Source organism: Polyodon spathula, chromosome 21 (assembly GCF_017654505.1).
Source record: "Polyodon spathula isolate WHYD16114869_AA chromosome 21, ASM1765450v1, whole genome shotgun sequence".
NCBI lineage: Eukaryota > Metazoa > Chordata > Actinopteri > Acipenseriformes > Polyodontidae > Polyodon > Polyodon spathula.
The window spans coordinates 29,870,386-29,889,054 of record NC_054554.1 but is presented as its reverse complement, the minus strand read 5'-3'; the positions used below and the strand labels follow the sequence as shown (position 1 = coordinate 29,889,054).

General features: G+C 41.0%; 1 protein-coding gene and 1 long non-coding RNA gene across 3 annotated transcripts; one reads left to right on the top strand and one right to left on the bottom strand.

The window, feature by feature from the left end:
- Positions 1-697: 697 nt before the first annotated feature.
- On the top strand, positions 698-1,770 carry LOC121296368. The gene is made up of 3 exons (XR_005947055.1): positions 698-810; positions 1,434-1,580; positions 1,729-1,770. It is a non-coding gene; the product is annotated as an uncharacterized LOC121296368 (long non-coding RNA).
- Positions 1,771-4,576: 2,806 nt separating this feature from the next.
- On the bottom strand, positions 4,577-13,487 carry LOC121296363 (voltage-dependent calcium channel gamma-4 subunit-like). 2 transcript variants are annotated; one of them, XM_041221851.1, is made up of 4 exons: positions 12,889-13,486; positions 7,231-7,314; positions 6,728-6,868; positions 4,577-5,100 (listed from the first exon to the last, which is right to left on the bottom strand). In XM_041221851.1, the coding sequence occupies exons 1-4, from the start codon at positions 13,103-13,105 to the stop codon at positions 4,577-4,579; spliced, it is 966 nt and encodes a 321-aa protein (XP_041077785.1). In that variant the 5' UTR covers positions 13,106-13,486. The 2 variants fall into 2 exon arrangements, with proteins under 2 accessions (XP_041077785.1, XP_041077786.1); XM_041221852.1 differs by lacking the exon at positions 6,728-6,868 and having other exon boundaries at positions 12,889-13,487.
- Positions 13,488-18,669: the final 5,182 nt, after the last annotated feature.

Genomic DNA, 18,669 nt, shown 5'->3' with positions numbered 1-18,669 from the left:
AAGTATGGTTTTCAAATAAAAAGGACATTGGGGTTGGGTCTATATGGATTCCTTTAAATTGAGTATTTAATTTGAATATATATAAATAAATATGTGTGTGTGTGTGTGTGTGTGTGTGTGTGTGTGTGTGTGTGTGTGTGTGTGTGTGTGTGTGTGTGTGTATATTGAAAAAGGTGCTGAATTATCAGTTTTATTGTTACTGGAGTAACAATGAATTAATGAATTATATCAGTTTTATTGTTACTGGAGTGTTGCCCACTGGAAAATCTGCTTTCTTTTCTAACGAATGTGATCTGACATGGAGTTTTGCCTGGCTTGAACTAATTTAGGAGACAATGTTCAGAAAGCATACAGCAATGTTGTAATTGAATGGACAGCTGTGACTGTGTTGTGATTCATGGAGCTGCACTGAGCTCTGGTGATGACAAGATCCGTGCTTCTCTCTCTCTCTCTCTCTCTCCAGCCACATGTAAACAGTGACAGTGACAGGTAAGACACTGTATTAATTAGACAACTGTAAAAATACTTAGTTTAAAAAAAAAAAAAAACCCTGGAAGATCGAATATTCTGTAATTTAGGAATATAATGTAACATAAACCATGTGCATGATGTGCTTCAGTGCCAGGCTTGGGTTACATCTCTTAAACAAAGTGAACCTCTATCTTCTGTTTAAATTCAGGGTTAGTTGCCTGTTTGCAGCTGAGACACATCATTATAATAGCTGTGAGTATGCTTTGTTCCTCTGTTAAAGAGCTGAATGGAGCCCGGACACTTTGCACCTGCAGGCCCTGGATTCCATTCATTCCACCGGTGAGGCTCCCTCAGTTCAAATGAGAAGCGCTTTCTTTATAAGAGTTTGCATGTGTTGAGGCTCCCTCAATTCAAATGAGAAGTGCTTTCTTTATAAGAGTTTGCATGTGTTGAGGCTCCCTCAATTCAAATGAGAAGTGCTTTCTTTATAAGAGTTTGCATGTGTTGAGGCTCCCTCAGTTCAAATGAGAAGCGCTTTCTTTATAAGAGTTTGCATGTGTTGAGGCTCCCTCAGTTCAAATGAGAAGAGCTTTCTTTATAAGAGTTTGCATGTGTTGAGGCTCCCTCAGTTCAAATGAGAAGCGCTTTCTTTATAAGAGTTTGCATGTGTTGAGGCTCCCTCAATTCAAATGAGAAGAGCTTTCTTAAAAACCGGGGTTACATAGTTCAATTCATCAGTTATTAGTCAAATCAACATGTTGTGAATTAACTCATGTCTCATCATTTTCAATATTGTAACAACTTGAGCTTTAGTGAAGTTTTCATATTTCAAGCTGGTGTTGATTTGAACGATATGGCGTTAGAAATCTGCACAGATGAGCATTATTGTTGCTGTTTAAATACCTGTACACTTAAGAATAATGCTGAGATTATAGTTATTTTTTGTGTTTTTGGTTATTTAGGTCTGGGACAAATTGAATCTTGGAGAAGAAATACCAAAGCAGCTAAGAGGTGCCTTAAACTGCTGCTTCGTGCAGACCCCCGAGAAACCCAGAGAATCGTCATTCAGACTTGAGAGAACAAAACCACTATCTCCACTCTCTCAAGAGGTTTTTATTTTTTTTTTTGTGCAGCCACCCGATGAAACCCCCAGAGAAGATCGCCTTAAAATGCTGCTTCGTGCAGACCCCCGAGAAACCCAGAGAATCGTCATTCAGACTTGAGAGAACAAAACCACTATCTCCACTCTCTCAAGAGGTGCATTAAACTGCTGCTTCGTGCAGACCCCCGAGAAACCCAGAGAATCGTCATTCAGACTTGAGAGAACACAACCACTATCTCCACTCTCTCAAGAGGTGCATTAAACTGCTGCTTCGTGCAGACCCCCGAGAAACCCAGAGAATCGTCATTCAGACTTGAGAGAACAAAACCACTATCTCCACTCTCTCAAGAGGTGCATTAAACTGCTGCTTCGTGCAGACCCCCGAGAAACCCAGAGAATCTTCATTCAGACTTGAGAGAACAAAACCACTATCTCCACTCTCTCAAGAGGTGCATTAAACTGCTGCTTCGTGCAGACCCCCGAGAAACCCAGAGAATCGTCATTCAGACTTGAGAGAACACAACCACTATCTCCACTCTCTCAAGAGGTGCATTAAACTGCTGCTTCGTGCAGACCCCCGAGAAACCCAGAGAATCGTCATTCAGACTTGAGAGAACAAAACCACTATCTCCACTCTCTCAAGAGGTGCATTAAACTGCTGCTTCGTGCAGACCCCCGAGAAACCCAGAGAATCGTCATTCAGACTTGAGAGAACACAACCACTATCTCCACTCTCTCAAGAGGTGCATTAAACTGCTGCTTCGTGCAGACCCCCGAGAAACCCAGAGAATCGTCATTCAGACTTGAGAGAACAAAACCACTATCTCCACTCTCTCAAGAGGTGCATTAAACTGCTGCTTCGTGCAGACCCCCGAGAAACCCAGAGAATCGTCATTCAGACTTGAGAGAACACAACCACTATCTCCACTCTCTCAAGAGGTGCATTAAACTGCTGCTTCATGCAGACCCCCGAGAAACCCAGAGAATCGTCATTCAGACTTGAGAGAACACAAACACTATCTCCACTCTCTCAAGAGGTGCATTAAACTGCTGCTTCGTGCAGACCCCCGAGAAACCCAGAGAATCGTCATTCAGACTTGAGAGAACAAAACCACTATCTCCACTCTCTCAAGAGGTGCATTAAACTGCTGCTTCGTGCAGACCCCCGAGAAACCCAGAGAATCGTCATTCAGACTTGAGAGAACACAACCACTATCTCCACTTTCTCAAGAGGTGCATTAAACTTCTGCTTCGTGCAGACCCCCGAGAAACCCAGAGAATCGTCATTCAGACTTGAGAGAACAAAACCACTATCTCCACTCTCTCAAGAGGTGTGTGTGTGTTTCCTTGATGATTCAGTTTACTCATCAAAAGACAGAGGGAATTGACTTTTTACTCACTTAACACTTGGAAACAATAAACATGAATAAATCACACTTTAAAAAAGATACAGGTACAATATAATAAGAAATACAGAATACAGAATGGCACGACACAGCAACAGAAAGAACACCCCCTGATTTCATTTATACGAAGCAGTGTGATGGTTTTCTATACCAGCTGACGAGCACATCCACAATGTGCAATAAATTACAAAATAAAAAGAAGAAACAGCAGGTGTTAACTTTTAACTTGAAGACATTAAATGTTATTTTTCTATGACAGCTGTAAGATTGAAGAGATCAGGTGTGTTACAGCATCCTCTGTACATTGCTTAGGATTTCTTAAAGTTAAACCTACAGTAAAACAGAATTGATACAAATAATAATACAAAATAAAAGTTGGGATTTTTAATTCAATTTCTCCTTTCAAATGCCCCCCTCTCTGTTTTTGACTGAGCTTTGTAGTCTTCTTGTAATTATGAGGTTCATAAGTACAGTCAATTAAAACCACCTGCCCTACAATCTGTTTCAGTTCTGTGAATGATTCCAGTATTTGCAATTCAATATCTTCTTTATCCCTTGTAAGAGATTGGTTACTCTCTCTCAAGATGTTTTGTAATTAAAAAAAGAAAAGCAAGCAAGCTCTCGGGTGTGCTAGTTCTTAAGATGACCACGGACAGTTCTGTTAATTATTGCATATCTTTCATTCTGCTTCACAGCCTATTAGCCTCTGATCAAACACATCCAGCCCCCTCTAAATGTGCTCCTTCACTCTCGGGAGTTCTGTGCTCTGTTGTCCTGCTCTAATATTTGCCTACCATCCTAACTCAGGAAAGACGTTGAATTCAGCACACAATTGAAATTAACCAAACATGCTAAACTTGTCTTAGACGGCTGATCCTTGAGATTAATTTTTGAGAGGTTTGTGTCACAGAAGATAAAATAGAAAGAATAATTTTAGGCAGCGTTTTAAAAAAAAAAAAAAAAAATGTGCAACCTCTGCCTACTACAGGTTGTTCTCACATCATGAGACATGTTGAACGTGGGAGGATGACGGCAGCTGAAATGCAGCGTACTGGTACCACACAGGACAAACAAGCCTGGCGCGGATGTGATGCAGCGATCAGTGAGGGGGAAAGGTTAGTACAGTATGTTCTAGCTACATCTCAGTTAGCACCAGCTTATACTGTGCAACTTATATACCTTCAGACAGTGTAGAGTTGGAAAGAGACATCCTAAAACAGACACTAGTGATACAATTAAAAGGGGTGAGGGTGTGGGGACGAAGAAGGAAAAGAAAACCACAGTTGCTGCCAGTTCTGAGATATATTGCTACAAAATCTTAAGCTTTCTTTCACTATTAAAGTGCTATTAAAAATGGCAGTGACAATGATTTCCTGTACTTTTACATTTGAACGCCAGCGCACAGGCTCCTGGTCCCTTGTGAACCTCACTTGTGTCCATTCATCGAGATTCGTTACTACGATCGTTGGATACAGAAGCTTCTAACAGGTGGTTCTACGCTATAGTAGCCACACCGCAAACCAGCGAGTCTCCCTGTCCATCTGTTACAGAACCTCATAGAAAATCAGGCTTCTGCTACTAAAATAATACAATCTGCTCATACAGGCGTGGTCCGCCTGTTGCCCCCATCTTTGAGGTCCGTCTGGAAGCAGTTGTGAACCTCCAGGAAGTCCTGCTCCGGGTTGCACAAGGCTGCTGTAGAAGCCTTCAGGGGGTCCCTGGGCAGGGTATACATGGAGATCTCCGTCATGGGCATCGAGCGAAGCATCTTCATCCCCGCGGGAGAGACCTCTCTGGAGGGGGAGGGCTCTGTGGACCGGGAACTGGAGCGCGAGCGTCTCCGGCGGTATCTGTAGCTCGGCATGCGGGAGTAGGGCGAGGAGGAGGAGCAGGTGGTCCTGATGAACTCGCGACGCGCCTGGAAGCGGACCTCCTTGTTCTTCTCGATGTAGATGTTCACGGCCAGCACCCCGATGGTTTTGGCCACGATGAAGGACAGAGCCCCGAAGTAGAAGGACCAGCCGTAGTTGTACTGGTTTTTCTTGTCCTGGTCCTTCTTGTCACTGGGGTCCCCCGCGTTGCTGGAGATGTAAACGATGATTCCAATGATATTACTGAGGCCTGCGGTGAAGAGAAGCACAGGGTTAGGGTTAGCGGCCCATTTTAATGCTCTTAGCAGTGCGGCTGCTACTCCATACCGCCCCCATACAATTTATAAGCCCTTATTTAAAGAATAAACAGCAGGAAAATGATTCTCGAATACCAAATGTTATTTGCAAGGCTTTATTTAAACTATGCAAAAATGAAAATTGCCCAGTACTGGTCATCATTCGTCTGACAGCCAACTTCAGAACTTTTACAGAGTGAATGAAAATCTGGCTTTTGATACCTCTCCTTTTTCCTAATTTTTTGGTGGCTATTCTTTTTTCTTTTTTTTTTTAATATAAAAGGTAGCCCAATTATTATCTGTATCCTCGGCTCACCACTCGTAACACCCCCACCCCACCTGGCGACTCAGGAAAGGGTGGCTGGAACATGCATCCTCCGAAATGTACTCCTCCCAATCTATCATTTTTTGCACTGTGGATCCAAAGTGAGGCCACCAGACCTATAGGGCAGGAGGACAACACAGATCTGGCAGCTCGGCTGTGATATATCCTGGATTGGAACCTGTGATCTCCAGGCTATAGGGTGAATCCTGCACTCCATGTGGAGCGCTTTTTTTAACATTTCTTTTCATTCCCCACAGAGACCACAGCTGTTTGGTCAGTTGTTTAGTTGGCAGTATGGGGCTGGATCAAGTGTTTCCCTCTTGGCTATGCTTATCCATCATTATTGTTCATTGGCCTGATATTTTGGTTTGTTTCATCAGCTAAAATGACTTTTGAAGTCTGGAGCCAGCTTAAGTTTACTTAATTTTGCTCTGCAAAAATTCATTGAAGTTAAAAAACTAAATTATCTCAATGCAAAGGATCAGGAGGCTTTTTGTTTTTGCTATTCTGTTGCAGTAGACATCTTTGATACTATTCTGAACCAAGGCGGGGATACAGTGCATGATCTTTGAACAGTTTCAGCTATGTAGTAACAGACGGAAATAGCACTGACACTGTCTGAGCTTTGTGGCTTTCATTTTATTTATACTGAGCTTGAGTTCTGTTGATTTCTCACTGATGTTGAAAGACTACAAGCACGTTGCGTTACAGGGTTTCTGCCAGTTTCATATGTTCTGACAGATCAGGCCTAGTGACTACAAATTTTGTAGAACCTACATATCCATAAATATGCTCGATTCTATTTTCAGTTCCACCGAACCTGAAGAATTTATTTTCATCAGCGTTTTCTTCCGACCTTTGATTAACCATTTTTTAAAAGGAAGAAAAGCAATCTGTCTATTTTATCAAAACTTGAACCAATAATTCAACTGCTCTTAATCACTCTCAAGCTGTTTGCTTCATATCTTGTAACACTGTCATTGACTTTTCCAGTTAATAAAAGACTGGAGCAGACTCACTCTGGGCATGGTCCTCTCTGCCCCATCTCTGACTGTCCATGGTGTGTCCTTGGTCCTCTGACCACATAACCAAATAAATAGGCTGGCTTTGATAACATCAGAAAGCCTGGACACCGTGGCGTGAGAATGAACTACCCGAGTATGACCATGGTTTGACATTGATACTGGTGGAGGGGTTCCTGGAACAAAGCTCAGAATGGAACCATGCTGATCTGCTGCATCCAGCTCGTCTCCTACCTGCTGCTACAAACAGAATCCCGGCACTGAGGATGATGTTGTTTTTACTGCTGTAGATTCTCCCAGCCCCCACGCAGAGACCCCCCAGCAGCAACAGGATGGTACTGAGGATGGGGAAGATACTGGAGGCTCGCACTATACCTGCAAAACATAAACACTGCCCTTCACCTGCGGCTTTGTGGCCACACAGATGCAAGAGAAGGAGGTGGTGCATGGTGCTGAGATGTTCCACTCATATGTTCCCAGTGTTTTAGAAGCTACTGTGTCACCTTGTGGGCTATTCCATGCATTAACTATCGGAATTAATAAATGCTTCCAACCTTCCTATCTAAACATACTTCCATGTATGCCCTCTTGTTCTACTCTCTGTGCTAAAAGCTGTGTCTTGGGTTAACTTTACCGTTTATGATTCAATAGCTACCCCTTGTGTAACCTGCCCATTTTCACTTGCAAATGGTTAGACAACGAGAAAGAATGAAGTAAAGGATAAGAAAAGTACGTACGTAAGAGATACTCTGAGCTGTCTGTATCATAGTCATCGTCATCTGGAAAGTGGTTGATTCTGTAACAGCTCCCTTTGTTAATACCTGGAATAGAACAGTGTCGTGAAGAGGAGAAAGTGCAGCCCCCTCTCACCCAGCTCGTGTTTAAGGGTCTGGTCTCTCCAGTAATACATTGCCACAGCACTCAGCAAACGCCTCAAAACACCTTGCAAACAGACGAGAGTTTACATGGCAACCCTAAACCAGCCTAGAGACAGTGGAATACAATTTCCATGAGTTAACATATGGGATAAATTACTAAGGAAGGATTCAGACATCAGGGACCCTAGTGTGGAAGCAAGCGCAAAGCCAAAGGCAAATTCTCTGGGAGGAAAAAGACAATTGCAACATTGTTAGAGCCAGGGAGAAACAGCTTACAGGAAGCAGTGGTTCAATTATTGTTAGGGTTTGAGTTAGTTCTGCTGGTTTTATACTGCTTCAGAATAGGAATATTTATGGCATGTAATTCAGTTCAGAATGAAAGAGCATGAGAGGAGACAGAGGGTGCATCAGGGGAGCCTGGCTGGGGATCCTGTCACTGTTTCTTTGGTGTTGCTTCGATCTGGCTTATATTAACTGGACAATAATTAGCTGTAATAATGATTGCTATGAAGTAATGAGCCTCTCTAACCCAACCCTAACCCTAATTAACCAGATTCCAGCGAACCTGAGAGAATATCAGGGTATTACCATGATAATTGATCTGTAATTACTGACCATCATCTGGTGACTGAAAAATCACACGACCAGCCACAGCTTACTTTATTTACATCCATATTGTATGCTGGCTATATTTAGTAGAAATATTAAAAAAGGAAACTTGTGAAATTGTTTGACAAGTGTTTCCACGAGAGATCTTGGTCGATGTCTTTATTATTCCTGATGGAAACATCGGGATGCTATTGCTGGTTATACATGCGATTTGTTGTTGAAAGGTTTTTGGCAGGGAATGAATTCCTTTTATTTTTTTGCTGAATTCCAGATCGCAGTAAACAGTACCTGCTTGGGGCACCACAGCTCAACTCATTCCAGTCTCAAAGGAATGTCTTCCATAAAGGAGTGAGTTTGGAATTAGAATGTAAAATAAAGATAGAATCTTCAGGTGATCAGAAGTGTTCTGTATTCTGGAACTGGTACCAAAACTGTTTCAAACCAGAAAACGATTCAGTGTCAAATACAAAATGTTGACTGTAACTTGTGTTTCTTTCACATTTCAGATAAATATATAAGGAGTGGAAGTGCACAACAGGTAAGATTTATAAAAGGATTTTGTGAGGAACAATTACTATTGGTATTCTAGGCAACTCTTTCTGCTGCAATACCATTGGAGTTAAACAAGCAGAAGGGTGCATTGCTCTCGCTTTCTCTTTCTTTCCTTTTTCCTTTGTTCGGTCCCATTGAATCATGTACCGGTGCTTGCATGGCTGGTTCTGGTCCTGTTAGCTACAGGTGTCATGTGTGCTTTGCATGGGCAACTCATAGTTCAGCAATAAAGCCTACTGACAGGGCAGAGCAGTAGAAGGGCTCATACAAGTCCTGTCTGCCAGCAGAGTGCATTGCAGACTGCACCCTCTCCATGGCAACCCGGACTGTGTTCCAGGAATCACATCTCCATAATGTCTCCAAGGATGCTTTGACATCTTCATTGTTGTTTGATACAGGCTCCCATCCCCCCACCCCCTCTAGCACCACGATAACAAGGTGGAAAATAGTCCTCAGTGTGGGATTTATACAGAGCGGGAGAGGGTCAAGGAACGCTACGAACGCAGGATTATAGCGTGATAAAAATGTCTATATTAAAAATAATGACATTAGCCATTTGTACAGGCTTGGATATGGAAGCACCTGCTAACAATGCATCTATTATCACTATAGCAATGATCTCTTGTCTTGACCATCATAGTTTGCAACAGGGAGATGTAGTTTTTATATATTACAGAACACCTGCCAAGGAATTCCATTTACAAAACAAATGAATCCAACAAGCGAGTGATGGCCCATTTAAGTGTTTCCTACTTATATATATATATATATATATATATAATATATATATATATATATAAACAAAATATATAATATATAGTTGTTTTAAACTAACTGGGATGATTGACAAGTGACACGATCCAGAATCTCAAGGACCATATGAGGAGAAGGGTTCAGATTATTGGTGTTTATAAATGTCTCTGTATCTCAATGTTTACCCAGTGTCTCTCTCAGTCTCAGCATTTATCTCAGTCTGTTGGTGTCTGTCTCTGTCTCTCTCTGTTTATCAGTGTGTCTCTGTGTTTACTCTGTGTCTCTCTGCCTCTCTCTGTTTCTCAATGCATCGCCCCAGAACAAGACCTGGCAGGGCAGCCTGAGGCTCCTCTCATTCCATTCAGTTGAGAGTTGAGCCGGAAGCAGGGTCCTGGTGGCTAATCCAAGCCTCCACGCTCCTTCACTACTGCATTTCCATCACAAACGATTGGCAAACACACAGAGGGGGGAGTGAACCCCGGGAAGTCCATTTCTGAACAAAATGCGTCCATCAAAGAATGATAATTGCACAGTCACACAGTTTTGAACCCGGGACTAAACAAACAAAACAAAACAGGCGGATAGAGCTTTCAGAAAAACAATGAGAAGTGTGTGACTTAATGAAGCCACCTCTGTGCTGTACGGAATATAAAAACGATGACGAAACCCAGCTCCCAACTGTCACGCATGTCACGCAATGCTTACCCACAATATAGCAACACTACTGAGCTGAACACAGCCAAATGAATAGGCTCCAGTACACCTACTCACACTAACAAACTAACAAAATGCTGTACTTTGTCCACTGTCTGTAACGCTCTGCAATGAATGGAATTCCATTACAGGATACGGATTTTCATATAACTGCAGTAACACTCATCCTCAGAGCCTCATGTCATTGTCTTCCTTATGTGGATGTGACTGTGCAATGGAGTCCCACCTACTGTCAGAAAAGATAATGCCATTAGTGATGTTTAACCCTGTCGTCCTGAACACTGTGTCATAACATTGCATTTGAAATTGGTATTGCTTGCCGTGATAACATACACTGATGTATTGCCACATCTAGAGAGGCAGCATTCTCTTACAGATTGTCCTCAAGCCCCTGAGCGATAGCTCTACAGTAACTTGTCATGCTGCCTATTGAACGACTGATTGCTGCCTTTCTAACAGGGGGAGTCCAAGCGAGACCCCGGGGATTCTTTATCACCTTGAAGGCTGATAGGAGACGACACACTATGGACAGTCAACCATTTGCTGGCTACACCCATGACATTAACAGGGGCAGTGTTTGGAAGTGCAGTGGAGTTTAAGCACTCAACACACAACACATCTGAAATAACATCTACAATAATAGGACGTGCTTATTGTCACCCTCAATTCACACCTTTGTCAGTCTGATTAAAACGATCCAGTGGCTTGAAATTCAAACAATAAAAACGGTAAAGGGGAAAACTAAAAAAAAGGACCACGTTCGTGCGTTTGGTGCATTTTTAATATCTTGGGTCGTTTTTCAAAATGGGTTTAACATGGTTCCTAATGGTATACAGTCTTCTGAAGTTGTGTTGCTGTCTGTTTTCTAATCTATATAGCTGTCACAGAGCCGTGAGTTAATTTGTGCTAAGGTTGGTCATCCTGTACTCTTTAAATGCTTATGGACGACAAAACATTCTGTTGACAAAAAAAAAAAAATTGTATTTTTGTGCTTTGTATTTCACACATATTAGACTGGTGAAACAGTTACACTGTGAAGCCTCTATAAAACAAATAATGTGTTGTTATTTAACTGTGTGCCTTTATCTCAGCCCAACGGTTTCCAAGTCTCGAATATTAACGTTCAGCACCACGCTCTGTGGACAGCGACCTGACCGGAATTCGGTTCTAACGCGATCGTCCTGCTGTCAATGCAGTGTTGACAAGGCACCTTTGAAACGTGAATCATCGTGGGCACTGATCGAGTTCTCCTCACTGGAGCCAATATTCATTTCAGGGCACGTTCTCAACCTCCCCACCACACCCGCCCGTGAAAACGCATTGCCTGACTCTTGTTAGCGGGGCGTGTTTGTGTTCGGACCTTTCTCTGCGTCCCTTTCACAAGCACTGTATACTCAAAACCACTGCGTGTGTGTGTGTTTTTAAAGGATTATAAACTTTACATTGATGAGCGATTCGTTAAACCTCTATCATTTATCGACATTTTAAATATGTTGCACATCGCCTGTCCAAGAATATATTTCGATGGTGTAATCCATTTCGAAAGACTGCCTTATTGAGTTTAATTATTAATTCAACCGGGAAACTCTCGTGTTTATTAAGTTAAGTCTCCTGTGAGTCACTGTGATTACAATCTGCCGGCTCCGGCGACGATCTTAAGTATAGATTAGACTTCTGGTTTACTTCACTGTAAAGTATCCAGCGGTACTGCGTTGAACTGTGTAGGATTGAAATGTTGGGCTTCCATATATAATTTACATGTGGCCAGTAAGCAAGCGCAACTAAACACCTAAAAGACTCGTTGTAGGTAAGATTCTGCTGATTCACTGAAATAACGCCTTAGAAGGCATTACAAGATGTATGAGGTATTGCAGCGTAATTGAACCACATCTTTCCTCTTGTTACATTCTAATGTAGTTTGAATGGAGGATAAGTCACAACAACAAGCCCCCCTTTTGATAATCCCTCCCTCAATATCCTATTGCAAAGCCACTTGCTTAATAAAAGCACTCCCAGCCCAGACGCGTTCAAAACATTCTCCTCCTGAGCCGAGCTACTGCAAAAATTATTTTCATTCCTTCACTTCTCATTTTATTTATTGTGTATTTAATGAGTGTGTGTATGTGTGTGTGTATATATATATATATATATATATATATATATATATATATATATATATATATATATATATATATATATATAATATATAGTCTAGATCTGTATATGTGAATACCTAGTCATGGTTTCCATAGCAATTTCAGAGATGCAGTTGCCAAGCAACAGCATCAAATACAATAAAGAACCAAACGAGAGCTAACAGGTTTAGTCTGTATATCTTCTGTTTTACAACAATTTGTTCAAAAGATCCCCCATTTACGTTTATTTCAGGATTTCATCAACATGGTGTGATTTTTTTTTTTTTTTTTGCATTTTTTGTTATGCTTTTTAAATTTGCCCTGCATTTAAATAGCAAACACACTATTCAACCCCACGAATTAATCATTAACGTCAATAGAGCTGTCGCCCTTTTTTTCTTAATCAACATTTTGCGTGTGTAGCTTCTCTGGTACCAGTACATTTAAAAAAACTGTTTTACGACATATTCAAATCCTTTTCTTCTTCTCAATCTCCCTTTTTTTTTGTTTCGAATCACGTTAGTGTCCTTTCTGCTACCTGCCCGTCTCCCTGCTCGCGTTCATTAACAAACAAAACCCCTTGTTTCTGTCATCCTTTATCATCTACTCCCTATATTACTAGTTAACTTTACCCTAACCCTAACCATACTCCTAGTTAACTTCACCATCCACGGTCGTGTTCAATAATACACACAACTGTCCTCTTATTCTACCGAGTGCCTCTTTTGTCATGAAAAGCGGTTTTAAGGAATACCTTCTATACAGCACACTCTCCACAGCCCAGAGTGCGTTAGATCTCCTTTGGCTTTCTTGGGTTGAGTTTCGTCCGTGCTGATGTTGGTAGCATTGCAGATATGCGCCCTTGAGTAGAGCCAATAATCCGTGCCAATGGCGATGGTCATCAGGCTGAAAGCCGCGAAGGCCCCCACGGTGGTAAGCAAAATCTGAACTCCACGATCACACCACGCCATGGTACCTCATAACAATCCAAACCCCAACTACACACGAAACAGACCCGCGTTTGCAAAATGATTAGTATTGCTACTCTTTTCCAGGCACAGTTCTTCCAAAGCGCACGTCTCTGTTAAGTTCCATCAGTGAATCCCCCCCACCCCACTCCTAACCAGACTCAGAAATTAACTGTCCTTTGCGCTTGGTGAAAAACTACCATCCAAATCTGTCTAGAAAGCAGCTTTCTGGACTTTTAATAGTTTTATTTTCTCCGCTTTTGAATCTCACTTCACTACTTCGAGTTGTTGCTTTTCTGCTCTTCGCAAACTCGATTCGGAATGCTCTTCAGAGCCTCCCATCCTAACTCCACCTTCCCAGCGAGTATCCAATGGGAAACGAACATGTAAATGTTCGGGTCTAAAGACGTGGAGTCGGAGAAGGTGAATACATTAGCAAGAAGTGTACTAAGAGGAAGGGGAGATGCATTGCAATGTGCGGAGAGCTTGGAGAGGAACGGGAAATACGCGTGTTTGATTCAAGCTGTATCACTCACAGCAAAAAAAAAAAAAAAAACCTGTTATTAAACTCGGGCTACGCATATGGGAGGAGTGGCTGCTAGCTGTTGCATACTAACTGTGCAGGCTTGAGCTAAGAGTTGCCAACTTGTTGACCCCTTTGCCGCTTTCAGTGCTGGAAAAACAGCGACCGGGGAGATGGGGAGATGTGAAGACGGAGCGCTTTTGGAAACAGTATTTGACACTCGAGTTGCCTAGAAGTGCTTCAATGCACCCCTAGAGACAGGGGAAGAATCCGTTTTATTCCAAACCAATACCACACCATCAAAATCTATTTAAAATAATACATGAAGTAAAAATTAAATGTATCGCCTACATACACATACATAAAACTCGTACTTTTGTATAAATTCCTAGGCGTTCAAATATGACCTGTCAATTCAATGCCTTTTATATATATATATATATATATATATATATATATATATATATATATATATATATATATATATATAAGGCAATATTGAATTGTCCAGGTCATATTTGACTTGCGGATCCTTAAAATAGTATATATATATATATAAATATAGTTATATATATATATATATATCATATATATATATATATATATATATATATATATATATATAAAAACCTTCATATCTCTGTTGCAAGTAGACGTACACGAAAAGGAGGCAGATAGAACAGGCAGCGGTTACATACACTGAAAAAAAATATTGACATGTGATATATGTATTAGTTTCAATTTGGGAGTTTAATGGAATTTTAGAAGCACACTAAGCTAGTATTATCCCTTCTCTCCCCTTAGCGGTTAGGGGCTAATTCTGGATTACTCGTCCCGCAGGTGCTTTTGTTGAGAGCGGCGTGAAAATGAAATTCAGCCATCTCGGTGTAATTAGAACAAGACCCAGGGCACGCATGCATCTTTGTATTACTCGCAGACCTAATAAAGATCATGGGTTTGTAAAACTGCAGAACAATGGAGTACAGCATAGATAATCCACAGTAAAATCACGTCAAGTATGATAAAAAACAAAAAAATCATTTAACAAACAAACAAAACAAAACGGGTCAACTTTAATACACCGTAAATGACATGTTTTAAGAAACAGCCTTTGATCTTGTGCAACACATCTCTGTGTGTACTTTTTACAAACCTGGATGTTTATTTTGCTAGCACGTCTAAGGTTCGTCTATTCTGTGTTTTAAATCTGTTGCATATGATTATGTTTAATTTAGACTTTCGGGTTTGGAGCGTAACAGCATAAGCACAAGCAAACAACCCATTGGTTTTTAAAGGGATGAATGTTAAACTCATTCATTATTCAGATAGGTCACGCTGATCAGAGGAATGTGCAATATAGGCGGACGGTGAGTTGCCCCATGCAGATTCCTCGTCTCATTAGTTTAATCTGTTCTCAGGTACCCTTTTTCATTTAATAAAAAATGGGCTACATATATAAATACATACATACATACACACATATAGGGTCTACTTACACACTCTTGCAGGAGGGACTGTGGGCTCAAATGAGAAAGCATAACATTTCCCATTAACAAGGAGCTACCTGCGACCAGTACACCTATATAATAGGGTTTCAAAGTCTCCACATCGTAGCTCGAACAACTATCTGGGTCTAATTCATTCACTACAGCGTCATTTCATATATATCGTAACAGATTGCATAATGTCACACTTTTGTCTTGACAACGAAGTTGATTGACAAATGCTTCCTTCACAAGGCCACGTGAATTGCACAAGTGTTTTTTCTTTGTCCATTGAAGCCCTTATTTTCAACCAGGAGGACGTTACAAGACAGATACGCTCTTGGAGTCTGTCTGGTCTTTTCCTTTCAAATTAAAGTGGTGTTAATTCTTTTTGGTGAATCCTGTCTTAAGCAGATGTATGAGGATTTGTATTTTGAGGACGCCTGTCCGCCTTGTGGGTTGCTGCAGAGCAGCGAGTGAAGATACACACCTGTGGATTACAATTGATTGGAATGCCGTTCAGGAGAACTTTTGTATCAGCCTTCTATTTGGAACCTTTCTTGAACATTAATAGGACATGGCTTGAAATGAAAGGGGACTGTGAGTAAACGAAGAGGCTTCGTCTATCGCCTTTGTTAAGGAGTGTATGGCTATGTTTGTTATTTTATTAATTGTTATGTTCAATAAACAGGGTTTGCTTTATCTCTTGCACAACGTTTATGATGTGTAATTTATTCTGGCTGTTTTGCTGTTGACTGTTTTTTTCCCCAGTAACGGGTTATCACTCACAATTACGGTTTCATTAAATAATATTTTCTTTTAGTCAGTACTATGGAAATAGTTACTATATTCAAACAACCACGGAAAGGTAACATTTACCATCAGTAGCGATCTGTCCAGGGTAGGGCATATATTCAGCTGGAAATAGTCATGATAGTGCCCAAAACTAGTCTGATCGCATCTTTAACACGCATTATACTACTTTTTTAAAGCAGCATTTCTTTGATGAGTGAAATAAATCAAAGGCAAACAAAAACACCTGCAAGGGGAGGTCATTTATGCCACAGTTTCGTTTTTTACTGCAGCTTCATATCTATCTATCATTATTAGTTTGTAAAGCCTTAATTGCATTGTATTCGTTTCTGAGCCCATGCGATCCATCCTCATTGATTTCTGAGTTGCAGGCAGGCCAGACGTAGCAGTTGATTAGATGTCCACTGGGGTTCTTCCAGGATTAGGCACACAGTAGATCACAGACCTCTGTTACAAACAGGGTATGTTATATATCCCTTGAGAGGCTCTGATGATTATTTCCTATGCCTAAAATATGTGTGGCGTGCATCCAATAGCTGCAGTGGATCAGTGATTGCATTTGGGTGTCTGCTTGCTAACGACAGTAAAGACATCTACTGCTGCCCTCACTCATGATTTATAGCAGCTTGCAGTTTCTCATTATAAAAGCATATCAGGCTTGTATATTGAAAGTGTGGACTGGAAACCACTAAACAGTCATCTGGAATGAAGAAGCTCTCATTTTCTTGAGTTGCCTTGATTGCTCTTGCATAATGAAAGCTGCATGTAGGTCCCTCATCACCAGTCAACAGTTTACAATCAGCTGCTGCACAGTGTGAAGAGCACACTTCCCCTGGTAACTAGCAGGCATTTCCATAGCCAAGATAATGATGCATTGTTACCATTACTTACCTACAGTCTGAATTATTATTTTTTTAATAATGTTTTTTTTTTTTTTTTTTACCATAATCCACTCTGCAATCATGCATGTAGATTGTAGATGCTCTTTGTTTGAACTTGTATAAAACGAGTAGCTCTTATTTACTGTCTTTCAGCACCATCTCAGGGTGTGTCTGTGGTGATCTCTCTCTGTTTAGTTGCAAAAGTAATCTCAGGGCTTAAAGGAATGAGCTACAAAGATAGGCTGAAAGAACTGAATCTATTTAACCTGGAACAAAGAATTATGAGGGACATGATTGAAGTCTTTCAAATCTTAAAAGGAGTTCACATAGTTAACACAAACCATTTTTTTAAGCACAGCGCAGAAAACAGGACCAGAGGACACACCATTGGGAATTAAGTGGAGACAGATTTAGGACTGAGGGAAGGAGGCACTTCTTCCCAGAGAGTGGTGAAGGTATGGAATGGGTTACCTAGTCATGTTGCTGAAGGAGACACTTCTTCACATAGAGAGTGGTGAAGGTATGCAATAGCTTACCTTGTCATGTTGCTGAAGGAGACACTTCTTCACACAGAGAGTGGTGAAGGCATGGAATATGCTACCTAGTCATGTTGTTGAGGTAGAATCACTTGATTCCTTTAAGACCCAACTTGTCTAAAAGCTTTAAGATCAATCAGTTACTGAGAACTGGAGGAGCTCAGATGGGCTGAGTGGCCTCCTCTCATTTGTAGTGCCTTTTCCATCCCTTTTTTATGTTGCACAGCTCAAGTTATTCTTCATTAAGATAATATCAACACAAGCAGAATGCAACATTTTCACAGGGACACTCAGCACACAGGCTGGGATCCAATCCACAGCATGGCACTGCCATCAACTCTGGTTGAGTACAGGCCTTATTTCTGGGTGGCATCTTCAGTTTGGCTAGGAATGTTTGTTTTCCATTGCAGAGTGACTTCGTGGCTCTGTGACATGCATGACCCACCCGCTTGATTATCATGCCATTTAAGCAAAGTCACTTTGATTCAATCGTTAATGTAACTTGGTGACCTGCAATCATTGCTATCGCTAATGATGTGTCGTTTTGAGTTTCTTGATAAAAGGAGATACCTTACATGCTATTGCGCTGTGCCAGGAGAGAGACAGACCCGCTGTCCATCAGCTCCCTTTTCAAAGATACTTGTTTGTTATATTAACTGACAGCTCTGTAATGTGAAGTTAATTACGGCTGACTGGCAACTGTTGCATAGCAACCCTGGCTGACATTAATAAATAATGGAAGGTCTCCCTCTATAAGCAGATAGAGATGGCTTGCATGTTTGAAATGAACAGATGTCTTATTTAGCAAACCCAAATGTAACATCATGAAGTTTTTATATAAATGATCTCAGACAGCTAGTGGTTTTGTAAATGCAGTTCCTGATGTTATGTGCAACAGTATTTATTTTGTTTTATTTTTTATTGCAGACCAAACTTCTGCTTGTTGTTTGACGTGCGTGATTTATTTAAAAGCATGCGCTCAAGATCATTTTTATTTCCATATTCAAACTGGATGCCAAATCGAATCTAAAAAAGATTCAAAAGAATAGTATTACTTTATTCATGTAAAATAATGTGCTAATGATAAAAAAATAAATACTTCAACAGCTGGCTGCAAAAAGAAGGCATTGACCAGTACAAAGCAGGTAAAGATCAATAGCCAAATTTTCTCCCCAACCCAGGGGAGTCTGTGGGCCCCCAGCAAAGATGAGCAACTCAACATGACCAGGATTCGAACCAGAGAGCTCCTGATTGCATGTTGACTTGCCCTGTAAACTGAGTTATCCTGAGGAAGACCCCCTGCTCACCTTTCTCAGGCAGGTTTCATTTT

Coding starts and splice junctions, on each gene's coding strand:
- LOC121296363 (XM_041221851.1), bottom strand. CDS start 13,105: ATGGCGTGGTGTGATCGTGGAGTTCAGATTTTGCTTACCACCGTGGGG. Junction 7,315..12,888: donor GAGAGTGTGCTGTATAGAAG/GTATTCCTTAAA, acceptor GTTCTATTCCAG/GTATTAACAAAGGGAGCTGT. Junction 5,101..6,727: donor GATTCTGTTTGTAGCAGCAG/GTAGGAGACGAG, acceptor TCTTCACCGCAG/GCCTCAGTAATATCATTGGA.